General features: G+C 51.6%; 1 protein-coding gene across 5 annotated transcripts; it reads left to right on the plus strand.

Annotated features, from left to right (window-relative positions):
- Positions 1-91: 91 nt before the first annotated feature.
- Positions 92-25385, plus strand: RNASET2 (ribonuclease T2). 5 transcript variants are annotated; one of them, XM_032651129.1, is made up of 10 exons: positions 92-221; positions 313-403; positions 5931-5991; positions 9185-9240; positions 10548-10605; positions 14011-14084; positions 18212-18325; positions 21930-21972; positions 23362-23433; positions 24208-25385. In XM_032651129.1, exons 3-10 carry the CDS (start codon positions 5959-5961, stop codon positions 24397-24399), a joined length of 642 nt encoding a protein of 213 aa, XP_032507020.1. In that variant the 5' UTR covers positions 92-221; positions 313-403; positions 5931-5958; the 3' UTR covers positions 24400-25385. The 5 variants fall into 5 exon arrangements, with proteins under 5 accessions (XP_032507020.1, XP_032507016.1, XP_032507018.1 ...); XM_032651125.1 differs by lacking the exons at positions 92-221; positions 313-403 and adding exons at positions 2575-2717; positions 2880-3047; XM_032651126.1 differs by lacking the exons at positions 92-221; positions 313-403 and adding exons at positions 2598-2653; positions 2880-3047.
- The last annotated feature ends 1888 nt before the right edge of the window (positions 25386-27273 follow it).

Here is a 27273-nt window from a genome sequence, read left to right on the forward strand (position 1 = left end):
GAAAAGAGGGAAGAGGACAGAATTGTGGGGTGTGCCTAGGTTGTTTAGAGGAAGTGGTTAAAGGAGCCTGAAAGAGGCAAGCAGTTGGAGAAACAGGGAAGGCAAGAAAGGCACAACGCTGCATAAGACCACGGAGGAGCTCATGCATTCCATCCACAGGCGCTATTTTACTGAGCACCTACTACTTGCCATCCATCGTGCCAGGCAGTGGGGACTCGGTGGTGAGTAAACTAGATATGAGTCTTGACTTGCAGTCTACAGGGAAAGACAGAAGTGAATGGAATAATCACACACATATTTCATTTCAAACAGTGGTGTGTACTATGTGGGTGAGTAACAAGCCGTGTACTTGGACAGTCCTGGATGGCAGAGGAACCTAAGGAAGGCATATTTTACTCAAAAGGTAAATACGAATGGGCATTAACTAGGGTAGCATGTGGGGATGGGGATGGTGTGAGGGGAGCATCTTAGCAGAGACAGTGGCTGAGGAATGACAAGGCCAGCGTTTGTGGGGTGGCTGGAGCCAGGGCCTCTGGGATGGATGTGCACTTCCGTCCTGCACAGCGATCTGGTCCGCTGAGCTGTGAGGTCCGAGTAGGCTAAGAACTTTGATGCTCATCCAAAGACCAATGGGGAGGACTTCCCTGGTGGTCCAGTGGTTAAGACTCCACACTTCCACTGCAGGGGGCGCGGGTTTGATCCCTGGCCAGGGAACTAAGATCCTGCATGCTGTATGGCCATAAAAAACAAAAACCAGGGCTTCCCTGGTGGCGCAGTGGTTGAGAGTCCGCCTGCCGACGCAGGGGACACGGGTTCGTGCCCCGGTCCGGGAAGATCCCACATGCCGCGGAGCGGCTGGGCCCGTGAGCCATGGCCACTGAGCCTGCGCGTCCAGAGCCTGTGCTCCACAACGGGAGAGGCCACAACAGTGAGAGGCCCGTGTACCGCAAAAAAACAAAACAAAACAGAGATCAGTGGGGAGACCCAGAAAGTTTTTCCAGGGGAGTGACCTAATTAGATCCACACCTAACTGTAGAGCCACTGTTGTCCGATGCAGTGAGGCCAAACAGACCCAAACATGGGAATTTGAAGCAGAGAAAGGTTTATTGCAGAACTAAGGAAGGAGAACAGGCAGCTTGTGTTCAAAAACCCCGAACTCTCCAATGGTTTTCGGGGAAGAGTTTTTATAGGCAAAATTTGGGGTGAGGGCTGTGGGGTGTGTGGCTTCTTCTGATTGATGAGGTAACAGGGCGGGGCGCCAGGAATCTTGTGCTCAGCCTGAAGTTACCATCCTCTACCCGGGTGGCGGCCCTAGTTCCTGTAGAGAAAGATATATCGATACATATATACATATGTGTGTGTGTATATATATTTATCCCTTGAGGAGGAACTAGGACTCTGCTTTATCGCTGCACTGCTTTTCCTCTGTCTCTGTGTTCCTTCACTTCCCTAATTAGTAACTGCTTGCATCCACCCTTTGGAGCTCAGGGAAGGTCTAGGAGGCTGAAGCCTTTTGCTACAAACAAGAAATGGGGACCCAGAAAGGCTTTTGTACCTGGGAGGGCACCTACGGTCCCACTTGGTTTGCCCACCCCTTGGCCGTAGAGGGGAAAGGGAAAGTTGACAGAGCCACAGAGAACCCAGGGGCCAGGCGCAATCTCTGAGGGTTAGTTTCTGAGGATGCAGGAGGAGGAGTGTGGATACAGGACTGCGCAGGATGTGGCAGCGGTGGGCAGGCGGTCATACAGGAGTCCACTACCGCCCGCTCTCCCCCGCCCATGGAACTGAGCATCGCTTTGATGGATCTGCACTTCCCTGGTTCTTAGACCCAGGACATTCCCTGTGTGGTTGGAGGAGGGAGCCGGCACAGGCTTGACTTGCCGTTGCCCGTTGCTCCTGGGGGCAGGCTCAGCCCCGACGGTCCTGCAGCTCTAAGTCTGTGAAGTGCTGCACACAGCGGGGCCCATGTGAATGGAGCAGAGACCAAGGGAATCGCGTGGGGTCACGGTAGGGGGGCCCTCTGCGGTCTTGGAGCTGGTCAGACATGATTGCCCGGGGATCGAAGGCTGCCCCTAACACCCCTGTGGTGGGGAGGACATGGCACACGCGCCTCTCTGCCTGCTGGGTCCCGAGGGTCGCACCTCCTTGAAGACAGCCTGGCCCCAAGGGAGCAGCCTCCTCCCCGCACTTTTCTGCGGCCCCAAGCCGCTGTCTCCACACACCGTCCCACTCCTTGACGGGCTGGCCACTTGGCCCTGACCGCACCGGCTCCCGGGCAGCTCAACGCCGGGAGGAGGAGCCGCGGCAACGAGGACATCAGAGAAGGTGGCTTTAAAGCCGACTTCACGGGCCCGGGCCAACGGCGGCCGGGAACTAGACCGAAAGGGAAGGCGCGTCACAGAGGCAAAGGGGCAGAAGGACTGACCTGGGCCGGGGGCTTGTCCTCCCGATGGGGGCGTGGCCTCCAGAAGGGGCGTGGCGTCGGGGCCTCACGTGGCGTGTTCGCCAGCCGGGCGCGCGTCCGTCGCACAGGGGCGTGGCGTTGGGGCGCCCTGGGCGAGTCCGAGGCTGTGGGCTGGTCCCGGGCTGGGGGCGTGACGTCAGGCGCCCGGGGCGGAAACAAGCAGGGCTTGGCTTGGGCCGCGGGGTCCAGGCGAGGGTCTCGGCGAGGGTCGCGTTGCGCGCGGGCTGGGACTGCTGTGCGCCTGGAGGTCCCGGTGAGGTGGCGGAGCCCATGGGGCTCCCGGTGGTCGGCGGGCGGGGTTCCGGCGCCTCTCGGGGGCCCGCCGCGTCCTCAGCCGTGGGCAGGGGTTGGCCGCGTTGCTCGGTGGCCGCCGGCCAGGCGCAAGGTCGGCTTAAGGAAATCTGCCCCTTTTTAGGGAAGCGCGGGGCCTGGCGCTGGACAAGGCCTCGCGCCCTCGGAAGGCCGCGCCTTGGTACCCCTGCGGGGTCCTCCGCCGGGTTCGGCCGATGAAGCCCGCGGCCCGCCTGGGCGCCCTGTGCCTGGCGCTGTGCTGCCTGGGCGGCGCGCGCGGGCTCTGGAGGAGGTGAGCTGCGGAGGGGCTCGGGGGGACGGGAGGGCCTGCAGGGGGACACGGTTGCCCGGAGCCACCGAGCGTCTTCCGGAGGCCTGGCGCGCACGCTTTCCGTCCAGGGTCCGGTATCCTGGTGAGGTGGTCGTGGTTCCTCTTTCCAGGTTTCTTTTGCCCTTCCTCCGCTCCCTCTCGTTCCCTCTTTCCATCCTTTCTGTTGCAGCTGACAGTGTACGGGGCAAACAGGCTGTCTGGGAGAGGAGTCTCATTTTACTAATGTAGTGGAGACCGAGATTTGAGAACCAGATTTTAATTTTCTTCTGTTTTATTTGGGTAATGCTTCAGTTAACAGAAGGATTTCATACTTACTAAGCAGGCCTGGGAAAAGGTCAGTTTTCTTTTTTAAAAAACTTGGGTATAGCTGCTTTACATCCCCTCCCTCCCCCAGCTGTATGTATACACACATCCCCTCCCTCCCCCACCCCCCATCCCACCCATCTAGGTCAGCGCAGAACATTGAGTAGAGTTCCCTGTGCTATACAGCAGGTTCTCATTAGTTATCTATTTTATACATAGTAGTGTATATATGTTAATGCCAGTCTCCCAATTCATCCCACCCCCTTCTTTCCCCCCTTGGTGTCCATACGTTTGTTCTTTGCATCCGTGTCTCTATTTCTCCTTTGCAAATAGCTTCATCTGTACCATTTTTCTAGATTCCACATATATGCGTTAATATACGATATTTGTTTTTCTCTTTCTGACTTACTTCACTCTGTATGACAGTCTCTAGATCCATCCACATCTCTACAAATGACCCAACTGCGTTTCTTTTTATGGCTGAGTAATATTCCATTGTATATATGTACCACATCTTTATCCATTTGTTTGTCGATGGACATTTAGGTTGCTTCCATGTCCCGGCTATTGTAAATAATGCTGCAGTGAACATCGGGGTGTGTGTGTCTTTTTGAATTATGGTTTTCCCTGGGTATATGCCCAGTAGTGGGATTGCTGGATCATATGATAGTTCTATTTTTAGTTTTTTAAGGGAAGTTCATACTGTTCTCCATAGTGGCTGTGTGGAGAAAAGGGAACCCTCTTGCACTGTTGGTGGGAGCGTAAATTGTTTTTCTTTTTTAGGGAACCACCGTTGCTGTTTTATCACTTTAAAAAGTACCATTAAATTTCAGTTTTCCCAGGAAGTGTATTTTCTGAAAAAGAGCTCCATTAATTAACTAATTGTTGATGTCAAGTTGAGAGTGTATCATCGGAGAGGTAGTGCGGTGCACGGGTTGAGTATGAACTGCTAGCTCATATCCAGATGTAGGACCTTGGAGCTCTCCATCAAGGTCATTCATCCTAAAGTCGAGAGAGTGACAGCACCTGCCTCCTAGCCTTGGTGCCAGGAGACATCAGTTAAAGTACAGACTGTGCTTAGAACCATGCCTGCCCGATAGTAATCAATCCATGTCAGCGAAGACGTTAGGCTGTAGTATGTGGTCACCTCCAGCTGATTCTCGCGATTCGTACCACTGATACAATTGGCGGGCAAGCATGGCTTCGAGAACATGCGGGTGATTCAGACCCTGAGGGCCTCACGGGTCAGCGGGTGTTTTCCCAGGCCCTCTTTCTCTGCTTAGTGGGCCTTTCTCTTTACAGCACAGTCAGCACCTCCGCCGCCTTGGGAGGACGTTTCTCTCTGGGTGGTAGGTGGTTATTGTGTGACAGACGTTGTGAGTCTTGGTAGTTTGATTGTAAACTGCATACTGCTGGTCTAGTTTTCCCGGCCTCTGCCTGACCTTCCAGCCTCAGTTTCCACCTATGTGAAAGACGGTTTTCGTACCCGGAAAAAAAAACAAAGAAAACCTCTTCTAATGCTTCTCCCAGCCCTAATGTTCATGCTGCAGTTCTCTTTTCTCTTGTACTGAGCACTTGCTCATTAGTTCAGACTGAAAAAAGTTTCGAAATATCGTGAATTCTCTACTTATTCAGCAGTACTCAACTATTTACAAAACGAATGTGTAAGAACTTAGTACTGTTTTGCTGTTGAGTCTTTGCTTCTAAAAATGCATTTATCCTGAATTACGTGTCTGCTCGAGTTGTATCCCCTGTTGCTGCTGCTGTTTTCCGTCTGTACAGCGAGTATTTTCACAAGCCGGTCTTTCTGCCTCTGTCTCTGTGTGTGCTAAGCCTTGCACACCTGGTGGGAGGGAGGGTCCCCGTGTGAATGCTACTCCACGACCCCTCATGGAGTCTCAGGGAGGGACGGGTGGGTTTCATGGGGACGTGGGAAGGAGCCCCTAGGATCAGACGTCACCCATCCTGCAGAGAATGAGTAAAGATTCCCGGTGGGTGGGGTGGTGCAGCAGCCTCGCGTGCCACCCTAGGTGGTGTTCTGTGGCCATGTGAGCTACGAAAACCATTCTGTTTTCAGGCTTCTGGGTCTCACAAATGCTGCCGAGGGGTAAGGGGTCTGTGTCTGCACCGCGTGAACACCTGAGGGGAAGGGCGCCTTCTGGTTCATTCCCTCACTGCCACTCTCTGCTCCCCTTCAGCGCGGCCCCTCCTAGCTGCCTGATCCAGAATCTCCACCCTCTCCCCACCTGGCAGGGCAGGCCTGCCGTCCTCCTTAGTCACAGTCCTTGGCCCTCGGCGCTGTGCGTCCCCGCGCGTCCTCCTTCGGCACGGCCGTCGTCCCCCTCACTGGCAGGTGCGCTGCGGGACGGTAGGGACCCGGCCCCCCAGCCGTGTCAGGGCCGCGTGCGCAGCCGCAGCGCCGAGCCTGCGGCGGGCGCCCCGTGTTCCCCGAATGAACGCTGGCGTGAGTGGATGGATGAATTGATCTTTGTGTAACTTTTTAAAAAGCTCCTGAAAAATACGTCCCTTGTCTTTTAACAGTGACAGCCATGAGTGGCATAAACTAATTATGGTTCACCACTGGCCTGCGACAGTGTGCAAGGTGAGTTCTGCCTCGACCGGCCCCTCTGACCAGTGACCCCCCCACCCCCGGTGAAGAGGAGGTTGCCCAGCAGGTTTTCTCGCCAAGCGCCTCTTGCTGACGGAACCTCCTGGCCCGTCCTGCCTCACAAGGCGGCGCCTTCCCGGCCGGAGACCATCCCTCGGGGAGGGCCTTGCGCGAGGTTCTGGGGGCGGTGACACAGGCCCACAGACAGCAGGGGCTGGCTCAGGCATCACGAATGTATCCTCCCAGTTCTGGGGGCCCGAAGTCTGAAAGCAAGGTGCGGCAAGGCCCTTCCAGAAGTTTCGAGAGAGAATGTGCTCCAGGCCTCTTCCTGGCTTGTGGCAGTGCCGGCGCTCCTTGGCTTGTAGGCACAGCCTCTGCCCCGCCTCCGCGCCGTGGTCTCCATCCGTGTGTCTGTTTCTTTTTTTATTTTTCCATTCCTTTTTTTAAAAAAAATTAATTAATTTATGGCTGTGTTGGCTCCTCGTTTCTGTGCGAGGGCTTTCTCTAGTTGTGGTGAGCGGGGGCCAGTCTTCATCGCGGTGCCCGGGCCTCTCACTATCGCGGCCTCTCTTGTTGTGGAGCACGGGCTCCAGACGCACAGGCTCAGTAGTTGTGGCTCACGGGCCTAGTAGCTCCGCGGCATGTGGGATCTTCCCAGACCAGGGCCCGAACCTGTGTCCCCTGCATTGGCAGGCAGATTCTCAACCACTGTGCCACCAGGGAAGCCCCCGTGTGTCTGTTTCTTATAGGAACCCCAGGGATTGCACTGAGGGCCTACCCTCTTCCAGTCTGACCTCCTCTTAACTTGATGACACCTGCAGAGACCCTGTTCCAGATAAAGTCACGTTCAGAAAGGCCTGCGGTTAGGACTTCAGCATGCCCTCCGGGGACAGGCCTTGACCTGTCCCCTTCGTCCACTATCGCAAGTCTCGTTAAAATGTCTCCGCCAGAGCCTTGCCGGCCTCCTTTGCTCCGCTTGGCACAGATGGCGCCTTCCCTCCTTCAGGGTGGCCTCCGTCTGGCCCTGCCTCGCCTGGTGCCCTTGTCCTTGTAGAGCGTGTTGCAGAGGCTCTGTCCCGAGCGCAGCCAGCTGGCGCCCCTCCTGCGGCCTGCGGGCCGTGTCCCGTCCCCGTGCATCTTGGGGGCAGTTGTCGCGCCGATCCTGTTGTTGGTGCCACGACTCTAAAGTCGTTTCAGCATATTGCTCAGCTGGCCCTAATTTTTTTGACAGTGTTTCTGAAATTTTGACTTGAAAATTCTCAATTTTGAGGCCTTTCCGTAAGTGCTGGGAGGCGGAGACATGTGTAAATGGCAAAGCCTCATCACCATAGCATTAGCTACCACCCCCGCATCACACGGCCACCACGTCTTTCTCGTGCTGAGAACATTTGGGGTCTGCTCTCTTCGTAGCATTCAAGTGCGTGAAACAGCATTATTCGCTGTGGTCACCGTGCTGTTCGTTAGATCCCCAGGCGTGTTCATCTTATAACCGGAGGTTTGTACCTCTGAGGAGCATCTCTCTCCCCATTTCCCCAGCCCCGCCCCTGGCAGCCACCACGCTGCCCCTGGAAACTCATTTCTAACAGGGGATCTCTTACTGTATTAGACTGCTCTGGTTTTAGTTTCCCAAACTTTACAACTTCCTGTGTCTTTCTCCCTCTGGTGCTGGTTCTTTGCTCCAGGGTGGGGAGGACAGTTGGCGGTGGGTAGAATGGAGTTGCCTGTAAGCTGTTTTCAGTTTTGTTGGGAATCTAGCTCTCACTCCTACGTAGTGAGGACGCAGGGGAGCCGTGGGTTCCTTCAGGAAGGACCTGTGTGTGGAGCTCCTACCCTGGGTAACACTGGGAGATTTGCCTTCAGGGCCTGGGACGAAACTTGTGGGTGTTCCCGTGTGCTGACTAAATATGCATGGAAGTGCATTCCTGCCTTGAGGCTTCAGAAATGAGATGAAAAAAATCAATTACTAGCAAAATATCACTGTTAGCGGATTCATTTTGATCCAGGGCGGCCACGATAAGGGTCCTGCTATCCCAGTCAAGTGTCATCCCGGGGACAGTGCCGTCTCTGGGCTCCTGCCCCTGTGAGCGACGTACGCGTCACAGGTGCAGGGACAGGTCTGTCCTCAGTGCTCAGCATGGCCCCTCACGAATGCTTGCTGACGCGGGAAAGGAAGCGGCACCTTGACCTCAGTTCCCCCCGTAAAGGCTCATCTGAGACGCTGGGTGTAGAGCTGGGGTAGAAGATCCCCGCTGGGGCCTGTCTGCCCGTCCCCAGCCTCGCACTGTGGGAAAGGGCCCGCCTGCTTTGCATGTGGTTTCCTTGGGGATGAGATGAAGTCCACGACCTCTTGCTCTGATCCCACACTTTGTCCTCCCGCCCTCTGTCCCCTTGTTCTGTAGCCTCACATCAGACATTTCAGGCACCTAAACCAGGCCTGCCCTCATTTCCAGAGCAGCCGTAAAAAGCAGCAGCCTCCCTACGTCAAAAGGTGATTCAAACAGGAGGGGCTTGCACGTCAGCAGGATGCCTCAGCACTCCTCACCAGACCCGGCATGTACTATTCATTTGCTTATTCACTGTGGGGCTACTGGGCCTGGGTTCTGACCCACTGCCTGATAGCTGAGGTGATTATTGCTTTGGAAAAACCCCATTTTAGCTAAACAATTTGGAGGTCCCTGAAACGTGTTACACTGAGATTTTTATCTCTAGAGTTTATCTTTAATGTTAAGGATATGCTCCTATTCTCACCTTGGCATTTTTCTTGGCTCCAGATTTTCAATACTTCTTATTCCACTGTTGTATTTGGGCCTGGTGCCTGAACAAACTTGAGTTTAGCAGGATACCGTCAGCCTCTTGTTCTCATTTTTGATTGTATGACGAGAAAATTATTCATGGGTAAGTATGAGTGTATCCATCAGATTGACTTAATTTTCAAGCACATAAAAAGAACAAAAGTAGCTATTAAATTCTGTTTTCCAAATCGTTGGTTCACTCATTTCCAATGGAATATCTAGCCGCCCCCTTCCCCGTGGTATTCTCATGAATATCGCTTATGGTAGATTACCACGGAACTTATTTCGTGTTAGTCGTGTATTGGATCTCACTGATACTTGTCAGAAGAAAGGAAGGTTGTTAAGTGTATTTAACAAACAACAAACCAGTTGTCTTCTCTGTCTTTTCTCCATAGGAAGTTAAGAACCACTGCAAAGACCCCCCAGATTACTGGACCATACACGGATTATGGCAAGTACTTCATGCGTTTAAAACTTCAGCAGCCTCAGAAGCTGGCTGACCTGGAGATCTAGCTTGAGTCTGATCCCGATGTGTATCCTTGCGATTTCTGTTAGGAGTTTACTCAATGGACCAGATCTTTATTGAAAAACATCTTTAGTCTTTCTAACGTAACCCTACTTCTGTTGTACTTGAGTTCTGTTTTGATAGAACAGTAACAGTCTAGTTTAAATATGCATTTAAGGATTCTCAGTATATTTTAGATCACTAAATCTTAATTTTCTTATTTTCTTTTGGGGCCAGTAAGTAAATGCATAACAATAAATAAATAAATGTGTGTATATTACATATATATGATGTGTATGTATAGTATACGTACTTCACAGACACCCAAATTTATTTTTCTGGTTTTGCCTGCATTTTGTTTAGTTTATTTTTTTGTTGTATGTGTGTATATTTGTGATGTTAAACTATGTGTGCTAATTTACCCAAAGGGACCGGCCTGGTCCCCGTTCTCCCCGAGAGGAGGGACATCCTGGCTCGTGCTGGGCTGCTCCTCAGGGACAGGGGTCAGCAGGAAGCAAATTAAACCGGGGCCTGAGGACCTGGCCTCATCCCACCTTTGGGTTTCTGCGATTTTGCTCACGTCCTCGGCTGTCCTTGAGCTGGGGGACGGCACCCAGCGCTGTGGGAGCGGGGCTGGTCTCGGGTGCTGGGCTGGCCTGCCGACCCTGGAGAAAGCAGGTTTGTCCCTCATGATGTCAGCTGCAGGTGGAGGCTGAGAGTTGACACGTCCAGAATTAGACACGTGAGGACAGCGTCACATGCGCAGGTCGGGAGGGTACACGTGCTCGGTGCTGAAAGAAACATACCAGCCAATCTTAAGCCGTCACCAGGCACTTCTGAGCACGATACATATGTTGTCCCATTAATCCTCGTCGCCTTTAAGGAGACGGGAACTCATGCTCTTCTCACACTGTGGCTGATGAGTGGACATTTGCAGACTCAGAATCCGGCCAGAAATCCCCGCCGGGCCGGCTCCGGGGCGCCCCCTACCGGCTTGTTTACTTTGCTTCCTCTGCTAGGAAGTCGGCCGGTTTGCATTGTGCCTGGATGTTTTGAATGACTTTCCACTTTGAAAGAAACTCCGATAGTGACCGCTTGTACCGGAGCATGACTCACATGGCAGAAGGAATTCCCAGTTAGAAGTCACCTCCCTTTCGTTCTCCACAGACCTTAACGCAGGTGTTTTCTCATGCCGTTTGGAACCAGCCCAACCAAGACTAATTTCTCTTTATTTGTTCAATTTTAATTTCAAGGCCTGATAAAAGTGAAGGATGTAACCGATCCTGGCATTTTAATCCAGAAGAGATCAAGGTATTAACTTTTTTCTTTACTTTTTATTTTATATTGGAGTATAGTTGATTAACTATGTTGTGTTAGTTTCAGGTGTACAGCAAAGTGATTCAGTTATACATACGCATGGGTCTACTCTTTTTCAAATTCTTTTCACATTTAGGTTGTTACATAATATTGAGCAGAGTTCCCTGTGCTACGGTTACCCATTTTAAATAGAGCAGCATGTACGTGTCAATCCCAGTCTCCCAATAGATCCATTCCTCCTCTAAGTGTGCCCTCGAAGTCATGCTTTAAGGTGTATTCACCGGCATTTACTGATATCTGAGATAGTCCCACAAGGTAAATGCGATTTGCATTTACTTAAATCCTCCTCTGTCCTGGGCCCGAAGCGCCGCAGTGACGGTGAGGTGACCCTGGCCCCAGCCCGTGGCCCGTCATCCCTGCTCCGGGACCCCCGGCCGCTCAGCGTGTGCTCAGGCGTGTGTGCGCGGCCCTGGCTTGCAGAGGCGCCGTGGCCCCCAGGCTGTCCTTGCTGGCTGCGGGCAGGGTGGGTTTCTCAGTGGGCCCCGTGAGCAGCGAGGGAGCGGTGGGCCTTTCTAGGACAAAGGCTCGTGGTGCAGAGGGACTCCTGGCACTGGGGTATACGAGAGTTGGTAGCAGACGCTCCTTCCGCACGTGCACACACACCTACACGCGCACACGTGCACACGCGTGTGTTCACCTCTGCACCGGGTGCTGACAACCCCTCATGTGTGACTAGTCAGCTGTCGAGGTAACTAGTACCTGGATTCACAGGGCAGGGCCTGTGCGGCTACTGAGGCCTCCCTGAAAACATGGGGTAGAATTACGGACCCTTTCCAGGAGTATATGGCCCCCAGGAGGACAAGGTAATTGTTCCAAACCCATCACAGGTTTGAGTCCAAATGGAATTATTTCCTCCTCTTTCCTTCTCATGAGGACCTTCAGTGCTGTGAGCCTAGAGGCCTGAGAGGCCGGAGCCCCAAAGCCCGGTGAGGTCTCTTTCCTCAGACATACTTTTCTCTTCCTGGACTGACTTCGACCGCCCCTAACGCTCCCGGTTAGAGCCTTGTGACCCTGCAGCGGCGTCCAGGTTAATTCACTCGTAACGGTGTTCTGCGTGCCTGCGGGGTATCGGGCACCGGGCCAGGGGCTGGGGACGTGGGGAGCAGAGCAGGACGAGGTTTCTGGCCACGTTGCCTGCAGCCGGGAGCCAGCACACACATCACAGAGTGACAAGCAGAGTGCCTGGGCGGAGAGTACTTAGAGCCTAGGACAGTGGACCTGGGCCGGGCTCCCCTGAGGAGGTGATAGAGAGCTGGAATCCGACTTAACCAGGAGACGGGAGAGGAAGGCTGGGGTAAGAGCATGTGCAAAGGCCCCGGGGTAGGACGGAGCTTTTGAGAAACTGGGGGTGAGCAGTGGGCCGGGGCAGTGTTGAGGGCCAGGTCCTACAGAGCCTGTGTACTGGTTAAGGGTCGTTTGTCTGCGTGAAGACCCAGAGGGAAGTCGTTGGAAGCATTCAAACTGGAGAGTGAAGGAAGCCAGTGTGGCTTTTCTGTGGTTGCCCCGGCTGCCTGCCTGTTAAGTGAGGAGGCTCTGCAGGGTCCCTGCCAGAGGCCAGGAGCCTGGAATAGACGGAGGCTGTGGGGATGGAGGGGGAGGAAGCAGCAGGCAGGACCGACTCCGGGTGGGGGCTTGTCTAACTAGGTGGGTGTCAGCCTCCTTCCCCGGCCCAGGGGACCACGCCTTGGCAGATGGGATCGAGGGTCAGTTGTGGACACATTGAGTTTGAAGTGCCCTGGAAGCATCCAGGTAGGGTAAGTGTGTCAGGAGAGAGGTCTGAGCTGGAGATGAACTTCGGCATCAGCGCAGTCAGTAAGGCGTACACGTGAGTGCGGATGGGGTAGTGTGGAGCTGGCAGGGACCAGCCTCCAGTAGCCCCGGCGTTTAGAGCAGGAGGGACGAGGGCCACGCAGAGAAGCAGCCAGAGGGGAGCTTCGCGAAGGAGTGTAGCCAGGGTTCCTAAAGGGAAGGCAGGGGGCCCTCTGGATGGAGGGCTTGCGGGCCCAGGCCAGGAGGTGACCGGCAGCTGCCCTTTGTTCAGAACAGTGCCGCTTTACTTGCTTTGTAGCAGAGTGTCCAATCTAGCATCTGTCCCAAACAAAAGCAGCCTAGTTTGGGCAATAAAGTATATCGTCGCCCTGCTCCCCGAGGGCTATGGGGGCTGAAGCCAGCTTGGGGCAGGCGGAGGGTAGGTGGGAATGGAGACAGTCGGGGAGGGCAGCGTCCGGGGAGATGTCCCGCTGTGCGGGGTCGGGGGCGGTGTGTGAAATCGGTTCATAGCTGCTGGGTTGATGGGAAGGACCCATCACGGCGGGAGTGGTGGCGGGACTGAGAAGGTGAGGTCATCCTGGGCCTGGTTACACATCTTTTTTTAATGGAACCTTTCCTGGCCTCGTGTGTGTGTGGGAATTGGAAAGTAAACTTGAACGCTGTTCAGTTTAGGGTGACTGACCGGTGTAGGGCTAAGACTGCCCAGCCCAGACAAGCTCTTCTCTAGGGACAGCGAGAACTTGTATTTTGTGTTTGATTTCATTAGTAGACACTATTTTTTTCGAGCAGTTTTAGAAACCTAAAACGGAAAATTTAAGTGGAAAGGACAGAGTTCCCATACACTTACCCCCATGCCCCTACCCTGTACAGCGTTCCCCAGTGCAAACATCTGCGTTAGTGAGGTACACGTGTTACAAGTGATGAGCCAGTATTAATACTTTATTACCAACTAAAGTTGATAGTTTATGTTAGGTTCACTCTTCGTGTTGTGTGGTTTTTATGGGTTTGGACAAATGTGAAATGACATGTATCCACCGTTATAATATCATAGACCGTAGTTTCACTGCCCTAAAAATCCCCTGTGCTCAGCCTGTTCATCCCTCCCCAGCCTCAACCCCTGGCAACCCCTGACTCTCACTGTCTCCATTGTTTGGCCTTTTCTAGAATGTCACGTAGTTGGAATCATACGGTAGGTAGGTAGCCTTTTCAGGTTGGCTTCTCTACCTCAGTGATATGTACTAAGGTTCCTCCATGTGTTTTCGTGGCTTGATAGCTAATTTTTTTGGCGCTGAATAATATTCCATTATCTGGATGGACACAATTTGTTTATCCATTCACCTGTCAGAGTTGTATTTTCAAATACACTTTCATGATTCCCCAGATTTCACATTTAGATGTGTCTTAAGAAACACTTCATGCCAAATAAGCCCAGAATCACTTTACTCACCTGAGTGTTACTAATTCGCAGAGCTCAGTTCTATTTATGAATTAGCTTCTCAGATTTGCCTTCTAGGTTTTGAGTTGTTAGGTCCTACCTCGATTTATTCTTATTGCTGTCACTCTGCACAGGACCTTTTGCCAGACATGAGGATGTACTGGCCTGATCTGCTGCATCCGTCTCCTAACCGCAGCCTCCATTTGTGGTGAGTGAGTTCTGGGGGCCGTCACGAGCCTGAAGCACAGGTGTGAGAGCTTCGGGGCTGTTCCGGATGCAACTACGGGAGCACAGGTAATGTAGAACCTGTCTCCCAAGGCTCAGAAGAGGGAGTGGCCTTTCATCTGCTGTGCCATTTTTGGAGCTGGTCTTCAACGGATAAAAAAATGAGGGCAGGTAGAATTTACTTTGTAAACTTGCTTTTTAATCTGTTAGATCGTTCATGACTTCGTTTTAAAAATGTCCTCTACTGAGGCTTCATTAAGCCAAATACTTGCCTATCTAAGATGCCATCGCTCCAAATCAGACAGGAGAGAATGTTTCTCAGGGAAATGGTGCTGTTGTCCTGAAATTGATAAGAAAAAAGAAGACGTCCCCACAAGACAATGACCTCTCTCCTGTGACTCAGGGCGGAGAGAAGGTGAGGTCTTCACGGAGGCTGAGCCCCGTCCGTCCCAGTGTCCTCAGTTCAGCGAGAGCTGAGCCGAGGAGAAACGTGCTCTGTTTAATTCAGCAGACCTTTTTAAATGGTTGCTTTTGGAGAAGATAAAGTTGACATTCCTTTTATTTACATTGCGTTAACCAAAGATGATTCTTCAGTTTCTCCCTCACTGCAGGGTGGTAATTTATAATTCACATGACAATGAGTCAGATTTTGTCCCAAGTGATTAATTAACTTTGAAATATTTTTTGTGTAGACTCTTCAGGAAGAGTTAAATTTGGAGAAAAGCTTTTTGAAACAAAATGGAGTGACAGTGACGTCTGGCCCCCTGGTTCACTGGTGTTCGGTTTGAGTTCACTCGAGGGTGCGTGGCAGGGAGAGGTGTTTTAGGACGCGTGGGTCTGGGTCTGGGGGCTGCAGTGCCCCCTGCACGGGAAGAGAGAAGCCCCCCTGAAAGTTCGGGAGACGAGCGGTCCAGGTCTCCAGTGCTGGCTCTGTGTGGCCTGTGTTCTAGGAAGCGGTTTCAAAGTAGATTATGGCCTTGATGAGTTGAAATCGTGAAAAACAGTAAAAAACTTTCGGATAGCACTTCACAGTATACTTCAGAGCAGAGTCTTTGGTGACTAAGTGAGCAAAAGAGAATATTTCCAGTTGTTAGGATGTTCCGTGATAGAGTCAATCAGATTTTTGTCAAGTGGTTTAAGAACACATCACTAAATGTACACAAAGATGGCCTCCCATGAGCTGAGTCCTTCAAGATTTGATCCAGTGGTGTGGGCGGAACACACATTCAACTTTGTGTTCTAATAAAGGCAAAATGATTTACCTTTTCAGGATAAATTACACACTTAAAAACTGTTGTTCTAAATGGAAAAGGTAATATCGCACTCTGGTGAATATTTATGCCTTTGGATGTGGACTCGGCCCCCGTGGCCCTGCCATTACCGGCCCCCTGGTGATTGCACTTGGGTAGCTGTGGCCCAGGTCGCCTTGGTGTGCAGGTGATAAAGCGTCCATGGAGGCACCCCGGCCTCTCCTGTCCTTAAGGGGCAGGCTCACGTCCGAAAACTTCTCTCTTCAACCTCAATTAAGATTCATATATGCGAAGGAGAGGGTCTTGGTATCTCTTGGTGCTCAAGGTAATTCCCTAAGATTAAATCTATTAACACTATCAGCCATCCTGAAAAATACCACATGCACGACCCTCTGCAAAGGAGGATTTTTGTTGGTTTTTTGATTCTTGTAAGAAAAAGAGCGAGAGTTTGGTCATTCCTGGTTGGCGATGCAGCCTCACTGTGGATGGTGTCCCTGGGCCTCAGCAGGAATCGTTGCCTCTCATCCCCGAGACAGACCAGGCCAGGCCGTGGTGGAGGGTGACGTGACGCCACTCAAGTGCCTGCTGGGGGTGAGAGGGCCACACCATAGTCGCGTCTGATTGGTGACAGACAATTTCATGTTAAATGGAAAGTGTCCGATTCCAAAAGATGTGTGATTCGATGTTTTGAACGACGGTAATATCAGGACTTTAGCATCCTCTTATCTCTAACGTCTATTGAGTTAAACTTGCTCCAGGGAGACTTCCCTGGTGGCGCAGTGGTTAAGAATCTGCTTGCCAATGCAGGGGACACAGGTTCTGTCCCTGGTCTGGGAAGATCCCACATGCCGCGGAGCAGCTAAGCCCGTGAGCCACAACTACTGAGCCTCCACTCTAGAGCCCACGGGCCACAACTACTGAGCCCGTGGGGCACAACTACTGAGCCCGTGCACCTAGAGCCCGTGCTCTGCAACAAGAGAAGCCACCGCAGTGAGAAGCCTGCGCACCGCAGCACAGAGTAGTCCCCGCTCGCCACAACTAGAGAAAGCCCACGCGCAGCAACAAAGACCCAACACAGCCAAAAATAAATAAACTAAAATTAATTAACTAATTATAAAAAACTTGCTCTAAGGACTTCCCTGGTGGTGCAGTGGTTAAGAATCCGCCTGCCAATGCAGGGGACACGGGTTCTGTTCCTGGTCTGGGAAGATCCCACATGCCGCGGAGCAGCTAAGCCCATGTGCCACAACTACTGAGCCTGTGCTCTAGAGCCCACGAGCCACGACTAGTGAGCCCGTGAGCCACAACTACTGAAGCCCGTGTGCCTAGAGCCCGTGCTCCACAGCAAGAGAAGCCACTGCAGTGAGAAGCCCGCGCACAGCAGCGAAGACCCAACGCAGCCAAAAATAAATAAATAAAATTTAAAAACAACTTTCTCCAAGAATAACAGCAGTGGACATCTTGACTGTTATTGCAGGCTAGGAATGTTTGGGCGTGTGTGACGTGCTTTGTGAGCCTCAGCCCCTCACTTCTCCAACAGCCCCTGCAGGACGTTCTAGAATTGCTGCCCCTGTCCCACAGAAACTGAGGCACCCATAATTCAGTTACATGTTCAGTTAGCTGGAAAGAGTCTCCTTTTTCTCCTTCATAGAATTTAGAAAGTTATCAGATACATCACCCTGGAAGCTATTCTAGATGAAGAAAGTTAATTACTTAATCTACTTTTATTTTTCCTCATGGCTTTCTTAGGTCTGAGAGACTTGTAGCTTACAGCCATTGCAGTCACTTAGAACTGGCACTCTGGGTGATGTTATCAAAGGATTAGTGCACATTTACATTGTATTTCTGGGAGACTGCATGTGGGTTCCTCTTGAATGCTTGCATGAACATTTTTTGTGAACTCTTCATGAATTAATCACTGATAAAGCTGAGGAAAGCTGATGCCTGTTTTGTTTTTCCATGCTAACCATGGTTAACTTCTGAATTGACAAGTTGTCAGTCATTCTAAAATGCGTATAAATTACGTTCAGCAGTTGATTGGATGGCAGCGCAAGGCAGTGGGAAGGGCCCTGAGCCTGGGGTCGGGTGCAGGTCAGGGGCTACCTGGCCGGGTGGCAGGTAAGCCAGGTTCCTAGCCAGCCCCTCTGAGCCTCGGTTTGCCCGTTTCTAAACCAGCAATAATGTTTTCACTTTGCAGAGTTGTGAGAATCAAATGAAGAATGGGAAGACATTTTGTAGAACTTTAATCGTTGATAAAATGTGAGGAGTTATGACCAATAGCAGTGTTTTTCTTGAATACAAGTAGCTGCTTGTTCGCAGACACTTGGCTGGGCTGTTGCTTCAGAACAGGTGTCGGTGTAGACGGACGTCTACGCCGTAAGCAAGTGGGGAACTGGCCCCAGGCAGTGTTGGTGATTAGTGAGCCTGCCTTTTCTGTGCCAGTGGCTGTTTAGCCGCTCCTGTGAAATCCCCTGGCTGGCAAGCCGTGGCTTTCCGGGAGGACGCCCAGTGCCATGGGATTCTGTGGGTGCCTGAGCGATGGTGTTCTCTTTTTTCTCAGCTTGGGTTTGTTGTTAATTGTCGAAGCGAACTGGAGCAGATGAGCAGAGGATGCCTGGAGGGCAGTGACGAGTGCTCGTGGAGCTCGTGCTGGGTTCAGGGGCCTCAGTCCTGAGCGGGGGTGGGGGGCTTTGAGTAGCTGCCCGTGTTGAGGTGAGGAACTTTACCCCTCCCGCTTTGTGAAAGCAGCAGCATGCCTGCCCGGGAATGCCCTGCACAGAGAGGAGCCCATGCAGACGGTTTACTGGGAGGTAGTTTCATTACTTTTTAACCAGAGATTTTTAAAAAAACATCCTTACAGGAAGCATGAGTGGGAGAAGCACGGGACCTGTGCCGCCCAGCTGGAAGCCCTCAATTCCCAGAAGAAATACTTCGGCAAAAGCCTGGATCTGTCTAAGGAGCTTGCCCTGAACAGGTGGGTCACTTGGTCCTGTAGCCTCGCCTTCCTCGCCCCACTCTCCCAAGTCACCCCAACCCTGGAGCAGCATCCCTGCCTCCGCTGCTGGGGACCCGGGGAAGCGGCCAGTGGGGTCGTCCCTGAGAAACAGCCACTCCCCCCCTGAGCCTTTCCAGATGCCTGGGGGCCCCGGCCACTCAGAGCAGCCTGAGAGCCTCGGGGGGCTCATCAGACGTACTTGAGCCTGAGGCGGGCAAGACCGACGGGGGCACGCCTCTTAGCTGTGGATCCTGATAGAAGCGTGTTGCATTAGCAAGACCCGCATGCCCGGAATCTTAGGTCTTTGCTCTGGTGCCCCGCGACAAGCAGGAGGGGGTTCGGGGTGAGGTCCTTGAACCCCTAGCGATGATCAGGCCCCGGGTGAGCTCTGGGGACTCGGAAACCCAGCGAGGGCCCTGCTGAGAGCCAGGTTTGACCCAGGAAGCTGGGGGCAGGCCGGCCCACCATATAGGCAGCATTTCTTCCTCTCCTTCATCTCGGTGCTCAGAACAAACCGGGAACTAGTGTAAAAGCCGTGGCGGGAGGTGACACAGCTCACTTGGGCCGAGCAGAGCGCGCCCAAGTCCTGTGGAGAACCTTTGCATCTCCTTGAGACGAGGACACCCCCATCGGTTCCTTGCACCTGCCCCGACGCCCCAGCGTTGGGGGCTCCACGGGACGTGTCCCCGTCCCACACCCCGCCCCGCTCACTGCGATCAGAGCGGAGTGACAGCTGGGATCTGGGTGGGAAGGATCCAGGCCAAGGCGGGAGGGGAGCACCCTTCGGGAGACGGGGAACCACAAGGCACACCCGAAATCAGGCGCTCAGCGCCCTGGCTCCCGATGGGGGCCAGTTGTGCAGTCGTGTAGCTCCTCCCTCCTCGGGTCTGCTCGCTGCTGTGAGGTGCTGGGGGCCGCCCGCGGAGCCCGAGGTCGCCTCCAGCTCTGGATCTGCAGGGCTGAGTGCCCGCGCTAAGGATGTGATAGAAATGGCAGCCTCTTACACATCCTGGGTGTCCTGCAGGGGTTTCGTGCTGGAAGCAGAAGAACAGGCCCTGTGAACACATTTCCCCACTGCAGAGGTCCCGGGGAGAGGCAGCCCAGGGCGTGTCGGGCAGCGCCCAGCGCACGAGAGCCACGGGTGCTTCCCACCCACCAGCCCCCGAGGGAAGGAAGGTGCCCTCTGTTTCCCACTACGGACCTCACGGTCCCGATTCATGAGCAGCATGAGTCCCACTGCACAACGAAATGAATCAGCCATGCACATACAGGTGTCCCCTCCCTCTGGGACTTCCCTCCCATTTAGGTCACCACAGTGCATCAGGTGAGTTCCCTGTGCTGTACAGCGTGTTCCCATCAGTTTCTATTTTATACAGAGTATCAGTAGTGTATATGTGTCAATCCCAGTCTCCCACTTCCTCCCACCCCACCCCTTTCCCCTTGGTGTCCATACATTTGTTGTCTACGTCTCTGTCTCTATTTCTGCTTTGCAGCTAAGATCAGCTGTACCATTTTTCTAGATTCCACACATATATGCGTTATTACACGACATTTGTTTTTCTTTCTGACTTACTTCACTCTGTATGACACTCTCTAGGTCCATCCATGTCTCTACAAATGACCCAGTTTCATTCCTTTTTGCAGCCCAGGTTTTATTGAATCAAACAGGAAAAGGGGAATAAACCAACATGCTGACAGTTTTAAAGTCAAATATCTGAATAATTCGTCCCTTCATCCAGCAGCTATTTATTAAGGACCTCCTGCTTAACGCTTTTTGAATGCCGGTGGCTTTACCTTTATACACACGGGTGCAAAGCTGCTGAATTCTGGAATCACTGGAGTGTGTTCACAGGGGCCCGCGGAGTGAAAGGCACTCCTGGGAATAGAATGTCTGTTAAAAACTATGTAGAGGGCTTCCCTGGTGGCGCAGTTGTTGAGAGTCCGCCTGCCGATGCAGGGGACACGGGTTCATGCCCCGGTCCGGGAAGATCCCACATGCCGTGGAGCGGCTGGGCCCGTGAGCCATGGCCGCTGAGCCTGCGCGTCTGGAGCCTGTGCTCCGCAACGGGAGAGGCCACAGCAGTGAGAGGCCCGCGTACCGAAAAAAAAAAAAAAAAAACTATGTAGAACAACCACAGAGAAATCCTATTCTTTCCCAGTTTTTCCAAGGAAAACCTAAACTCTTAGTACTCATAAAATTAAAATTGAGTCAAAACTTAAACATCCCTTCTGTTTTCTCTAATTATAAACCATTACTACAGATTGTAATTTTCTCAAAGGTAAGCCTGTCACATTATCATAAAGTAGCAGTTTTAAATTCAATTTATAATATAGAGGTAGCAAACCTGGAAAAATGTGAAATATCTTGAACCGAACCGAAGCTCTCAGATTACCCACAGATATGGACCAGGGGATTAATGCCAAACTAATCAACTCGGTAGGAAAAATTGTACTCTATCCTGGTCTAGATACCGCGTTTCCCCCAACATTTCTCCCTCTCTTTGCCTTATTTCCTTGATGCCCTAACCTAGGAAGGCTCTAGAGCAGTGTTACCCCAAAGAAATAGAACTCAAGCCACATACATGGTTTTAAATTTTCTAGTAGCCCAATTAAAAAGAGCAAAAAGAAACATTGGTTTTATAGTGTATTTCGTTTAACCCAATATATCCAAAATATCACTGCAACTTGTAATAAATACTTAAAAATCATTGAGAAGTTTTGCATGTGGGGGCATAAAGTGTTTGAAATCTGGCATTTATCCTACGGTGACAGCGCAAGGACGGGCAGTGGGTGTGTGTCTTCAAGGACCTCTTCCCGCTTGTTCTAGGACCACACAGCAAAGATCCATAGGTCACCGATGTGCGGTCTCTAGAGAAACTGTCTCGTTAATGCTTTTGCCAGAAATCATGACTGAAGGAGGCAGGGCCCGGCTGGAGTCCTGTTTCCCTCAGGCAGACCCCTGTCTGATGATGTCAGCGCCTGGGGTCCCTGCATCTTCTCCACGTGGTCACAGCTGGGATGATCCAGAGCCGTGATGGGGGATACAGAGCATTTTTGGAATTATTTAATCTGAGACTATTTTCACGCCGTACTCTGTCATTTAGTAAGTTAACCATATCATACTGTGATTAGCATTCACTAGAGCTGGTTAAAACCACGTGCTTTAGGAAGTGATTCCAGGCTGTAGGGATTGAACCTGTTTTAAAGATCTGACCAAATGCAAGGTTGTTAGGATAAGGCTAGAATCCCAAATCAATTGCTAAGTGTCATTTAGGACAGGCGTGGCAGATGTGTGGTTATGTGATAGCAGCTCCAGTTGGTCGCAGCCATCCAGACCACTGCCGAGAGGTTCTGGTGCTGGAAGGGGGGCCCAGATCAGACACGCGTGCGCCCAGGGTAAGGGGAGGTCCAGGCGGCCTGAGCACCATTTATGTGCTGCCCTTGTCAACAGATTTATTGCCCCAGGTAATAGAAAGTACACACTTTCCTTTAAGTGTCTTCATTTTTACTGTGAAATATGGTAAGAACAAGAAAGGAAAATGGACCTTCATTATAGTTATTTTTCTTTTACTTTAAATTTTAGCACGCTTCAAAAATTGGGGATAATACCATCTACTTACTACCAGGTAAGTCTTGCTTTCAGCTTAATCAAATGTGTATCCACTAACTGGGGACACCTGGCCACGTTCAAGTGTCCCACCAGCCTGTGAGCTACACTCAGGTTTTAAAGCGACCCAAACCAGACCCTCCGACCTGACTACTATGTTTCTAAATAGGGTTTATTTAAATCTTGTTTTCCTCTGTGTTTTGAGTGTAAACTAAAGGCTACTTAAACCGATGATTTTGAAGCAGATTGACGATTTCATGGTGAGAAGTGTGTTCCGGGTTCTGAGAGGCAGGTAGAATATGTAGTTGGAAACCACCGTTTTATAATAGTTTGAGGAAGAAAGTGAAAATTTGTTTTTATGATATAACTATGCTTTGTTGCGTGAGACTACTAGAAGTTGAAACATGGCAGAGCCTGTTGGCTGGTGGCCTCTACAGAAGGTCGTTGTTTCCACCCAGGGTGACCCTCTGTGAGCACAGCTGTGTTTGTGCTCAGCCAGGCCACCCCTGGCATCGGTGGCCGCCAGACCACAGGCCTGAAGTCTCTGCTCTGTGGCCCTTTGCAGATATAAAAAAAGCCTGAAGGTGTGGCTATAAAAAAGCCCGAAATAGAATATAAAAAGACCTGAAAGTCACTGATTTTTGCAATTCTGAATTCGATGCCATGGGTGGTTGCTGAACCATCGTTCTGGTCTCGTGACAGTCGGTGGAGCTAAGTCTGCACTTGATTCTTGCTCTTTGTATCTGCTATTTTCGTCCCTCTCTGGAGAGTAGGGACCAGAGGGAACAGTGCCCTTCAGGAGTATCAGCTGCCCTTCGTCCATCCTGCCAGGAGGCCGTGAGGCAGTGTGCTTGCCGGCCCCTTGGTTTCATCTGGACTCCTGTTTAAGTACATAAAGGGAATTTTTTACATCCTTGCCCAGATCTTGACATTCAGAGAACTGATTTCGATTCTAGCAAAAGCAACAGTGACAGCACAGGTTTTCTGAGCGCCTTCTCTGTACTGGAGGCATGAGGTTTGGTGTCTGAAGTAGCGTGATGCACGGCACAGGCAGGGTCCTGACCTCTGATCTCCTAGCAGGAGAGTCTCTGCTTTTAAAAGCACCCGGCCTCTAGGCCCTGGGTCAGGACAGCGAGGAGAACGGAGACCCTTGTAGGGCGGCTTGTGTGGATTCCGGTCTGGAGCGGGGAGCCCAAGGGGGCAGCCTCGTCTCCTTCGGGGGTGGGGCAGTTCATTCACCAGCATCTTCCAGTTCTATCTGTGAGCCAGGGGAGCTCAGGGGGATGACGCTGTTGTCGGTTGTTTGCGTTCGTGAGAGCAGAAACCCGTGTCACTCGTTCTGAGTAAAACGGAACTGTTCATTTTCTCTGTTGAAGTTTCATTTCTAATGCACTTTATCTATTTTCAGATTTCAGATATTAAAGATGCCCTTGTCAGCGTGTACGGAGTCGTGCCCAAAGTCCAGTGTCTTCCAAAACAGGTCAGACGTGTGATGTCTTCCTTTCTGTCCGCATCAAGAAGACAACTTCAGTTTTTCTGAGAGCTTTGTCCTCACCGTGAAGTTCCCAGGGCAGAGTGGTATACGTGTGGGTGTGCAAACGGGCTTGTGCTGTGTGTGCATGGGCGCGCGCGCGCTTTGAAATAATAAACTGTCTTTTGACAGCGTGCTAGGATGGGGCTTGTTTTCTGGCAGCTTCCCCCTAACGAGAAGGCTCCCGTCCTGGAGGGGTGGTGCAGTAGGGGCGAGGCAGTGTGGGTATATTTTGCAGGTAAACATTTCTCAGTGTTCGCATTGTTAGTCTTAGACGTTTCAGTTGTAGTTACCTGTCCAACTCATAGACGGATTGTACTTTCTTTTGTCAGCTGATGAAGTCTTAAATTCGTTTAGCGATAGGGTGCTGTTTACCTACTTATCTACAAAAAGCCGTGTCTTCTCCTGGGACTGTGAAGCAGATGCGGTGCGTCCGGCTGTGTCTGCACGCACCATTACCGATGTGTAAATTTCTAAGCTGAGAGTGGGGTCCCTTCCCTCACGCCGCCAGCCTGGCGCGGGGGAGTGGCTGGGTGGTGACCACAGGTGCTGCCTTGGGCCCCAGCCCCACTGCACTGCTGGAGCTAGGCCTGCTCCTGGAACATGGACCCTGGCTCCAGAGCCACCGCTTTTGTTTTTCTTCAAGTTCTAAAACTCGCTGATCATAGAACCGTCATGATGGTCCAACCTGAATTCTAAGACGTCTTTTGTTCCTCATTGCAGGGCGACGAGGAGGTGCAGCTCCTTGCGCAGATTGAGGTGTGCTTCTCCAAGGACCTGCAGCTGCAAAACTGCATGGAACCCGGGGAGCCGGCACCCCGAGGGCCGGAAGCAAGGCCGGCGGCGAGCCTGGGGCTGGAGATCTGCAAGGACGGCGTCCTCTTTTACCCCGCACTCAACAAGACCAATCACTGAGGCCCACATTTTGTAAATAGTCTTTATTTTGAAAAGCAAGAGGAATTGACAAACCACTGCTTTTTAAAAAGCAACTCCGAAGTGAAATCTCCTGTTTACAACCTCCTTTACCTAAGCCTGTTCTGTTTGTTTTGCTTTGCACTCTGTGTCTGGGAGTTGATTTTCGTGGTACATGTAAAGATGGGGTGAACATTGGGTACATTGAAAGGGAGGAAAGTTCCCCGCCCCTTGGCTGCTTTGTGACTGCAGTACAGCTTATGGTTTTCTTTTTCTCTGCTTTATCAATCTCTGTGACAGCCTTGGAAGACAAATCTGGGCAGATGGTACCGATTCAGGAGAACTCTCTCCTGTGTCCCTCTCAGTGAGCTGCCTTCTCGCTCTGAATACTCCTGGGGGGCCGTTGGGACCATCCCTCGAGCAGGAGCCCGGGCCACCTCGCAGGGGGTGCACAGGAGGGCGTCTCCACCTCCGACCTCAGGGCTGCCGGCTCCTGTTCCGTGGTCACCCCCCAGTGTCTCCCTCGGTGACCTGGCATGGGTGGGCATGGACATGTCCTCTGAGGGTGAGATGCTCTGTGGCGGGGGAGGGGTGGGGAGGCGGGGTGCTGCAGGCTTCTCTCTTCTCGCCAGAGGAAATCTGGGTGCATGACCGAGTGCCAGCCAGCACCCCCAGTCAGTGGGCTCTCCTCCCTGCAGGCCAGAAATGCTGCAGGTCAGTCTATATCTGCTTTCCTTTCCTTCTGTCGGAAGGCAGCATCAGGCCTTAGAGTGCTGGGGCTGACGTGGCCCCAGGGGCAGGCTGCATCCTTGGGTAGTGATGCCGGTGACAGGGCTTGTCTCGGAGATGATGCGAGTCCCAGCCTCAGGTGGGCTGCTGCATGCATGGTCCTTACCTGCTGAATGGCATTTCACCTGTAAAGTGAGGATACCTAAAGTGGTCTGTGAAATGGACTTCCTGTGCTTTATTAAAACTACCTTTTAACATTATTTCTCCCCAGTCTCTGTCCTTTTTTAAGATGTTTTTAGCTGTGTGGGCTAAACTGTGACGCCCAACACTGTCTTAATCAGGTTGATATTGCCCTGTTTCTTTTACTTAACAAATTAGAACTTACTATGTGCCAGGCGTTATGTTAAGCACTTAAAAATATTATTTAATCCTAAGAACAAGCATATTTTGAAAATAATTCTATCTTTAAAAAATAACCTTGGGGGCTTCCCTGGTAGCGCAGTGGTTGAGAGAGAGCCCGCCTGCCGATGCAGGGACACGGGTTCGTGTCCCGGTCCGGGAGGATCCCACATGCCGCGGAGCGGCTGGGCCCGTGAGCCACGGCCTCTGAGCCTATGCTCCGCAACAAGAGAAGCCACCGCAATGAGAAGCCCGCGCACCGCAACAAAGAGTAGCCCCCGCTCGCCGCAACTAGAGAAAGCCCGCGCGCAGCAACGAAGACCCAATGCAGCCAAAAATAAATAATAATTAAAAAAAAAATTAACCTATTAAATTGAATCACTATGAAAGGTGACACTTAGGAATAAAGTCTGCTTTTTCATGTTGTATTGTTAGACCCAAACGGTCTACGAGGGATTCCAACTCGCCCAAGAACCGCCAAGAGTCGAGAGCCGCTGCAACACTCAAGAGGTTTATTAGGAGCCGATGCACCGGGGTTCCCTGAACCTCACGCAGGAGGCCGATGGGGAACCCCTAAAAGCGGAATCACATACTTTTTATAGGTTTATTTACTCATAGGGCGGGTATATTCTCACAATGATTGGGTAAATGTGGTGACTTTTGAATTCATTGGCTTAGGAACTTTTGTCCCACCTTCTGGCCGTTATAGTTGTCTGTTCATTGTGGCGGTTAGGGCGTATACCTGTTACGGGCAACTGGAAAATTACCCGCTGTCTGGCAAGTCCCCGTCAACTGAAAAACTCCAAGAATTGGTTTCGATAGGGAGAAGAATTGGTTTCGATAGGGAGAAGGAGTGGCGCACGATAGGGAGAAGAATTGGTTTCGATAGGGAGAAGGAGTGGCGCACGATAGGGAGAAGAATTGGTTTACGGGAACAAGTGAGGGGGTGGAAAGTCCCTAAAGGCCCCACAGTATAATTATTATTAGCTAACAAGCAAGTGTGATTGATTCTAATAGCATAAAGTTTTTTTAAAAATAGTGAATTTCTCATCAGAGGAAATCCTAATTTTATTTCCATTCTGGTGAGTCTCCAAGGCTTTTTGTGTCTTCCTAGGGCCACCATAGCAAATTGCCACAAACGGGGCTTCTTGAAACAACAGAAATGGCTTCTCTCACATTTCTGGAAGCCAGACATCTGGGACCAAGTGTCAGCCTCGCACTGAAGGCCCCAGGGGAGGATCCTTCCCCGTCTCTTGTGGCGTCTGGCAACCCTCGGTTTATAGACACATTGTTCCAATCCATCTGTGTTTTCACATGGCTTCTCCCTCTGTGTGTCTGTCTGTCTGTCTGTCTCTACATCTAAATCTCCCTCCTCTTTCTCTTAGAAGGACACAGTCGTATGGACTAAGGTCCACCCTAACAAACTCATTTTAACTTGACTGTATCTGCAGAGACCCTATTTCCAAACAAGTTCACATTCACAGGGGATTCGAATGCAGACATATCTTTTGGGGACACATTCACCCACAACACCTGCAAACAAGCAGGACCCATCGGGCTGTGCACCTTTGTACCCTTTCGAGCAGACCTTGCTCAGTGCCTTGTCTAGCTTCTCCACTGACCTATTAGCCTCATAAGAAAATGAAGAAGGAAATCTTTGAAGAATGAACACAGGTAAAACCCCTGCGATTGAGTGGCTTGACTTGGTCAGGGCTGAAGGGGTTTCTTAGACAAGTTTAAGGTTATTCT

The sequence above is a fragment of the Phocoena sinus genome, chromosome 12 (assembly GCF_008692025.1).
Source record: "Phocoena sinus isolate mPhoSin1 chromosome 12, mPhoSin1.pri, whole genome shotgun sequence".
Classification (NCBI taxonomy): domain Eukaryota; kingdom Metazoa; phylum Chordata; class Mammalia; order Artiodactyla; family Phocoenidae; genus Phocoena; species Phocoena sinus.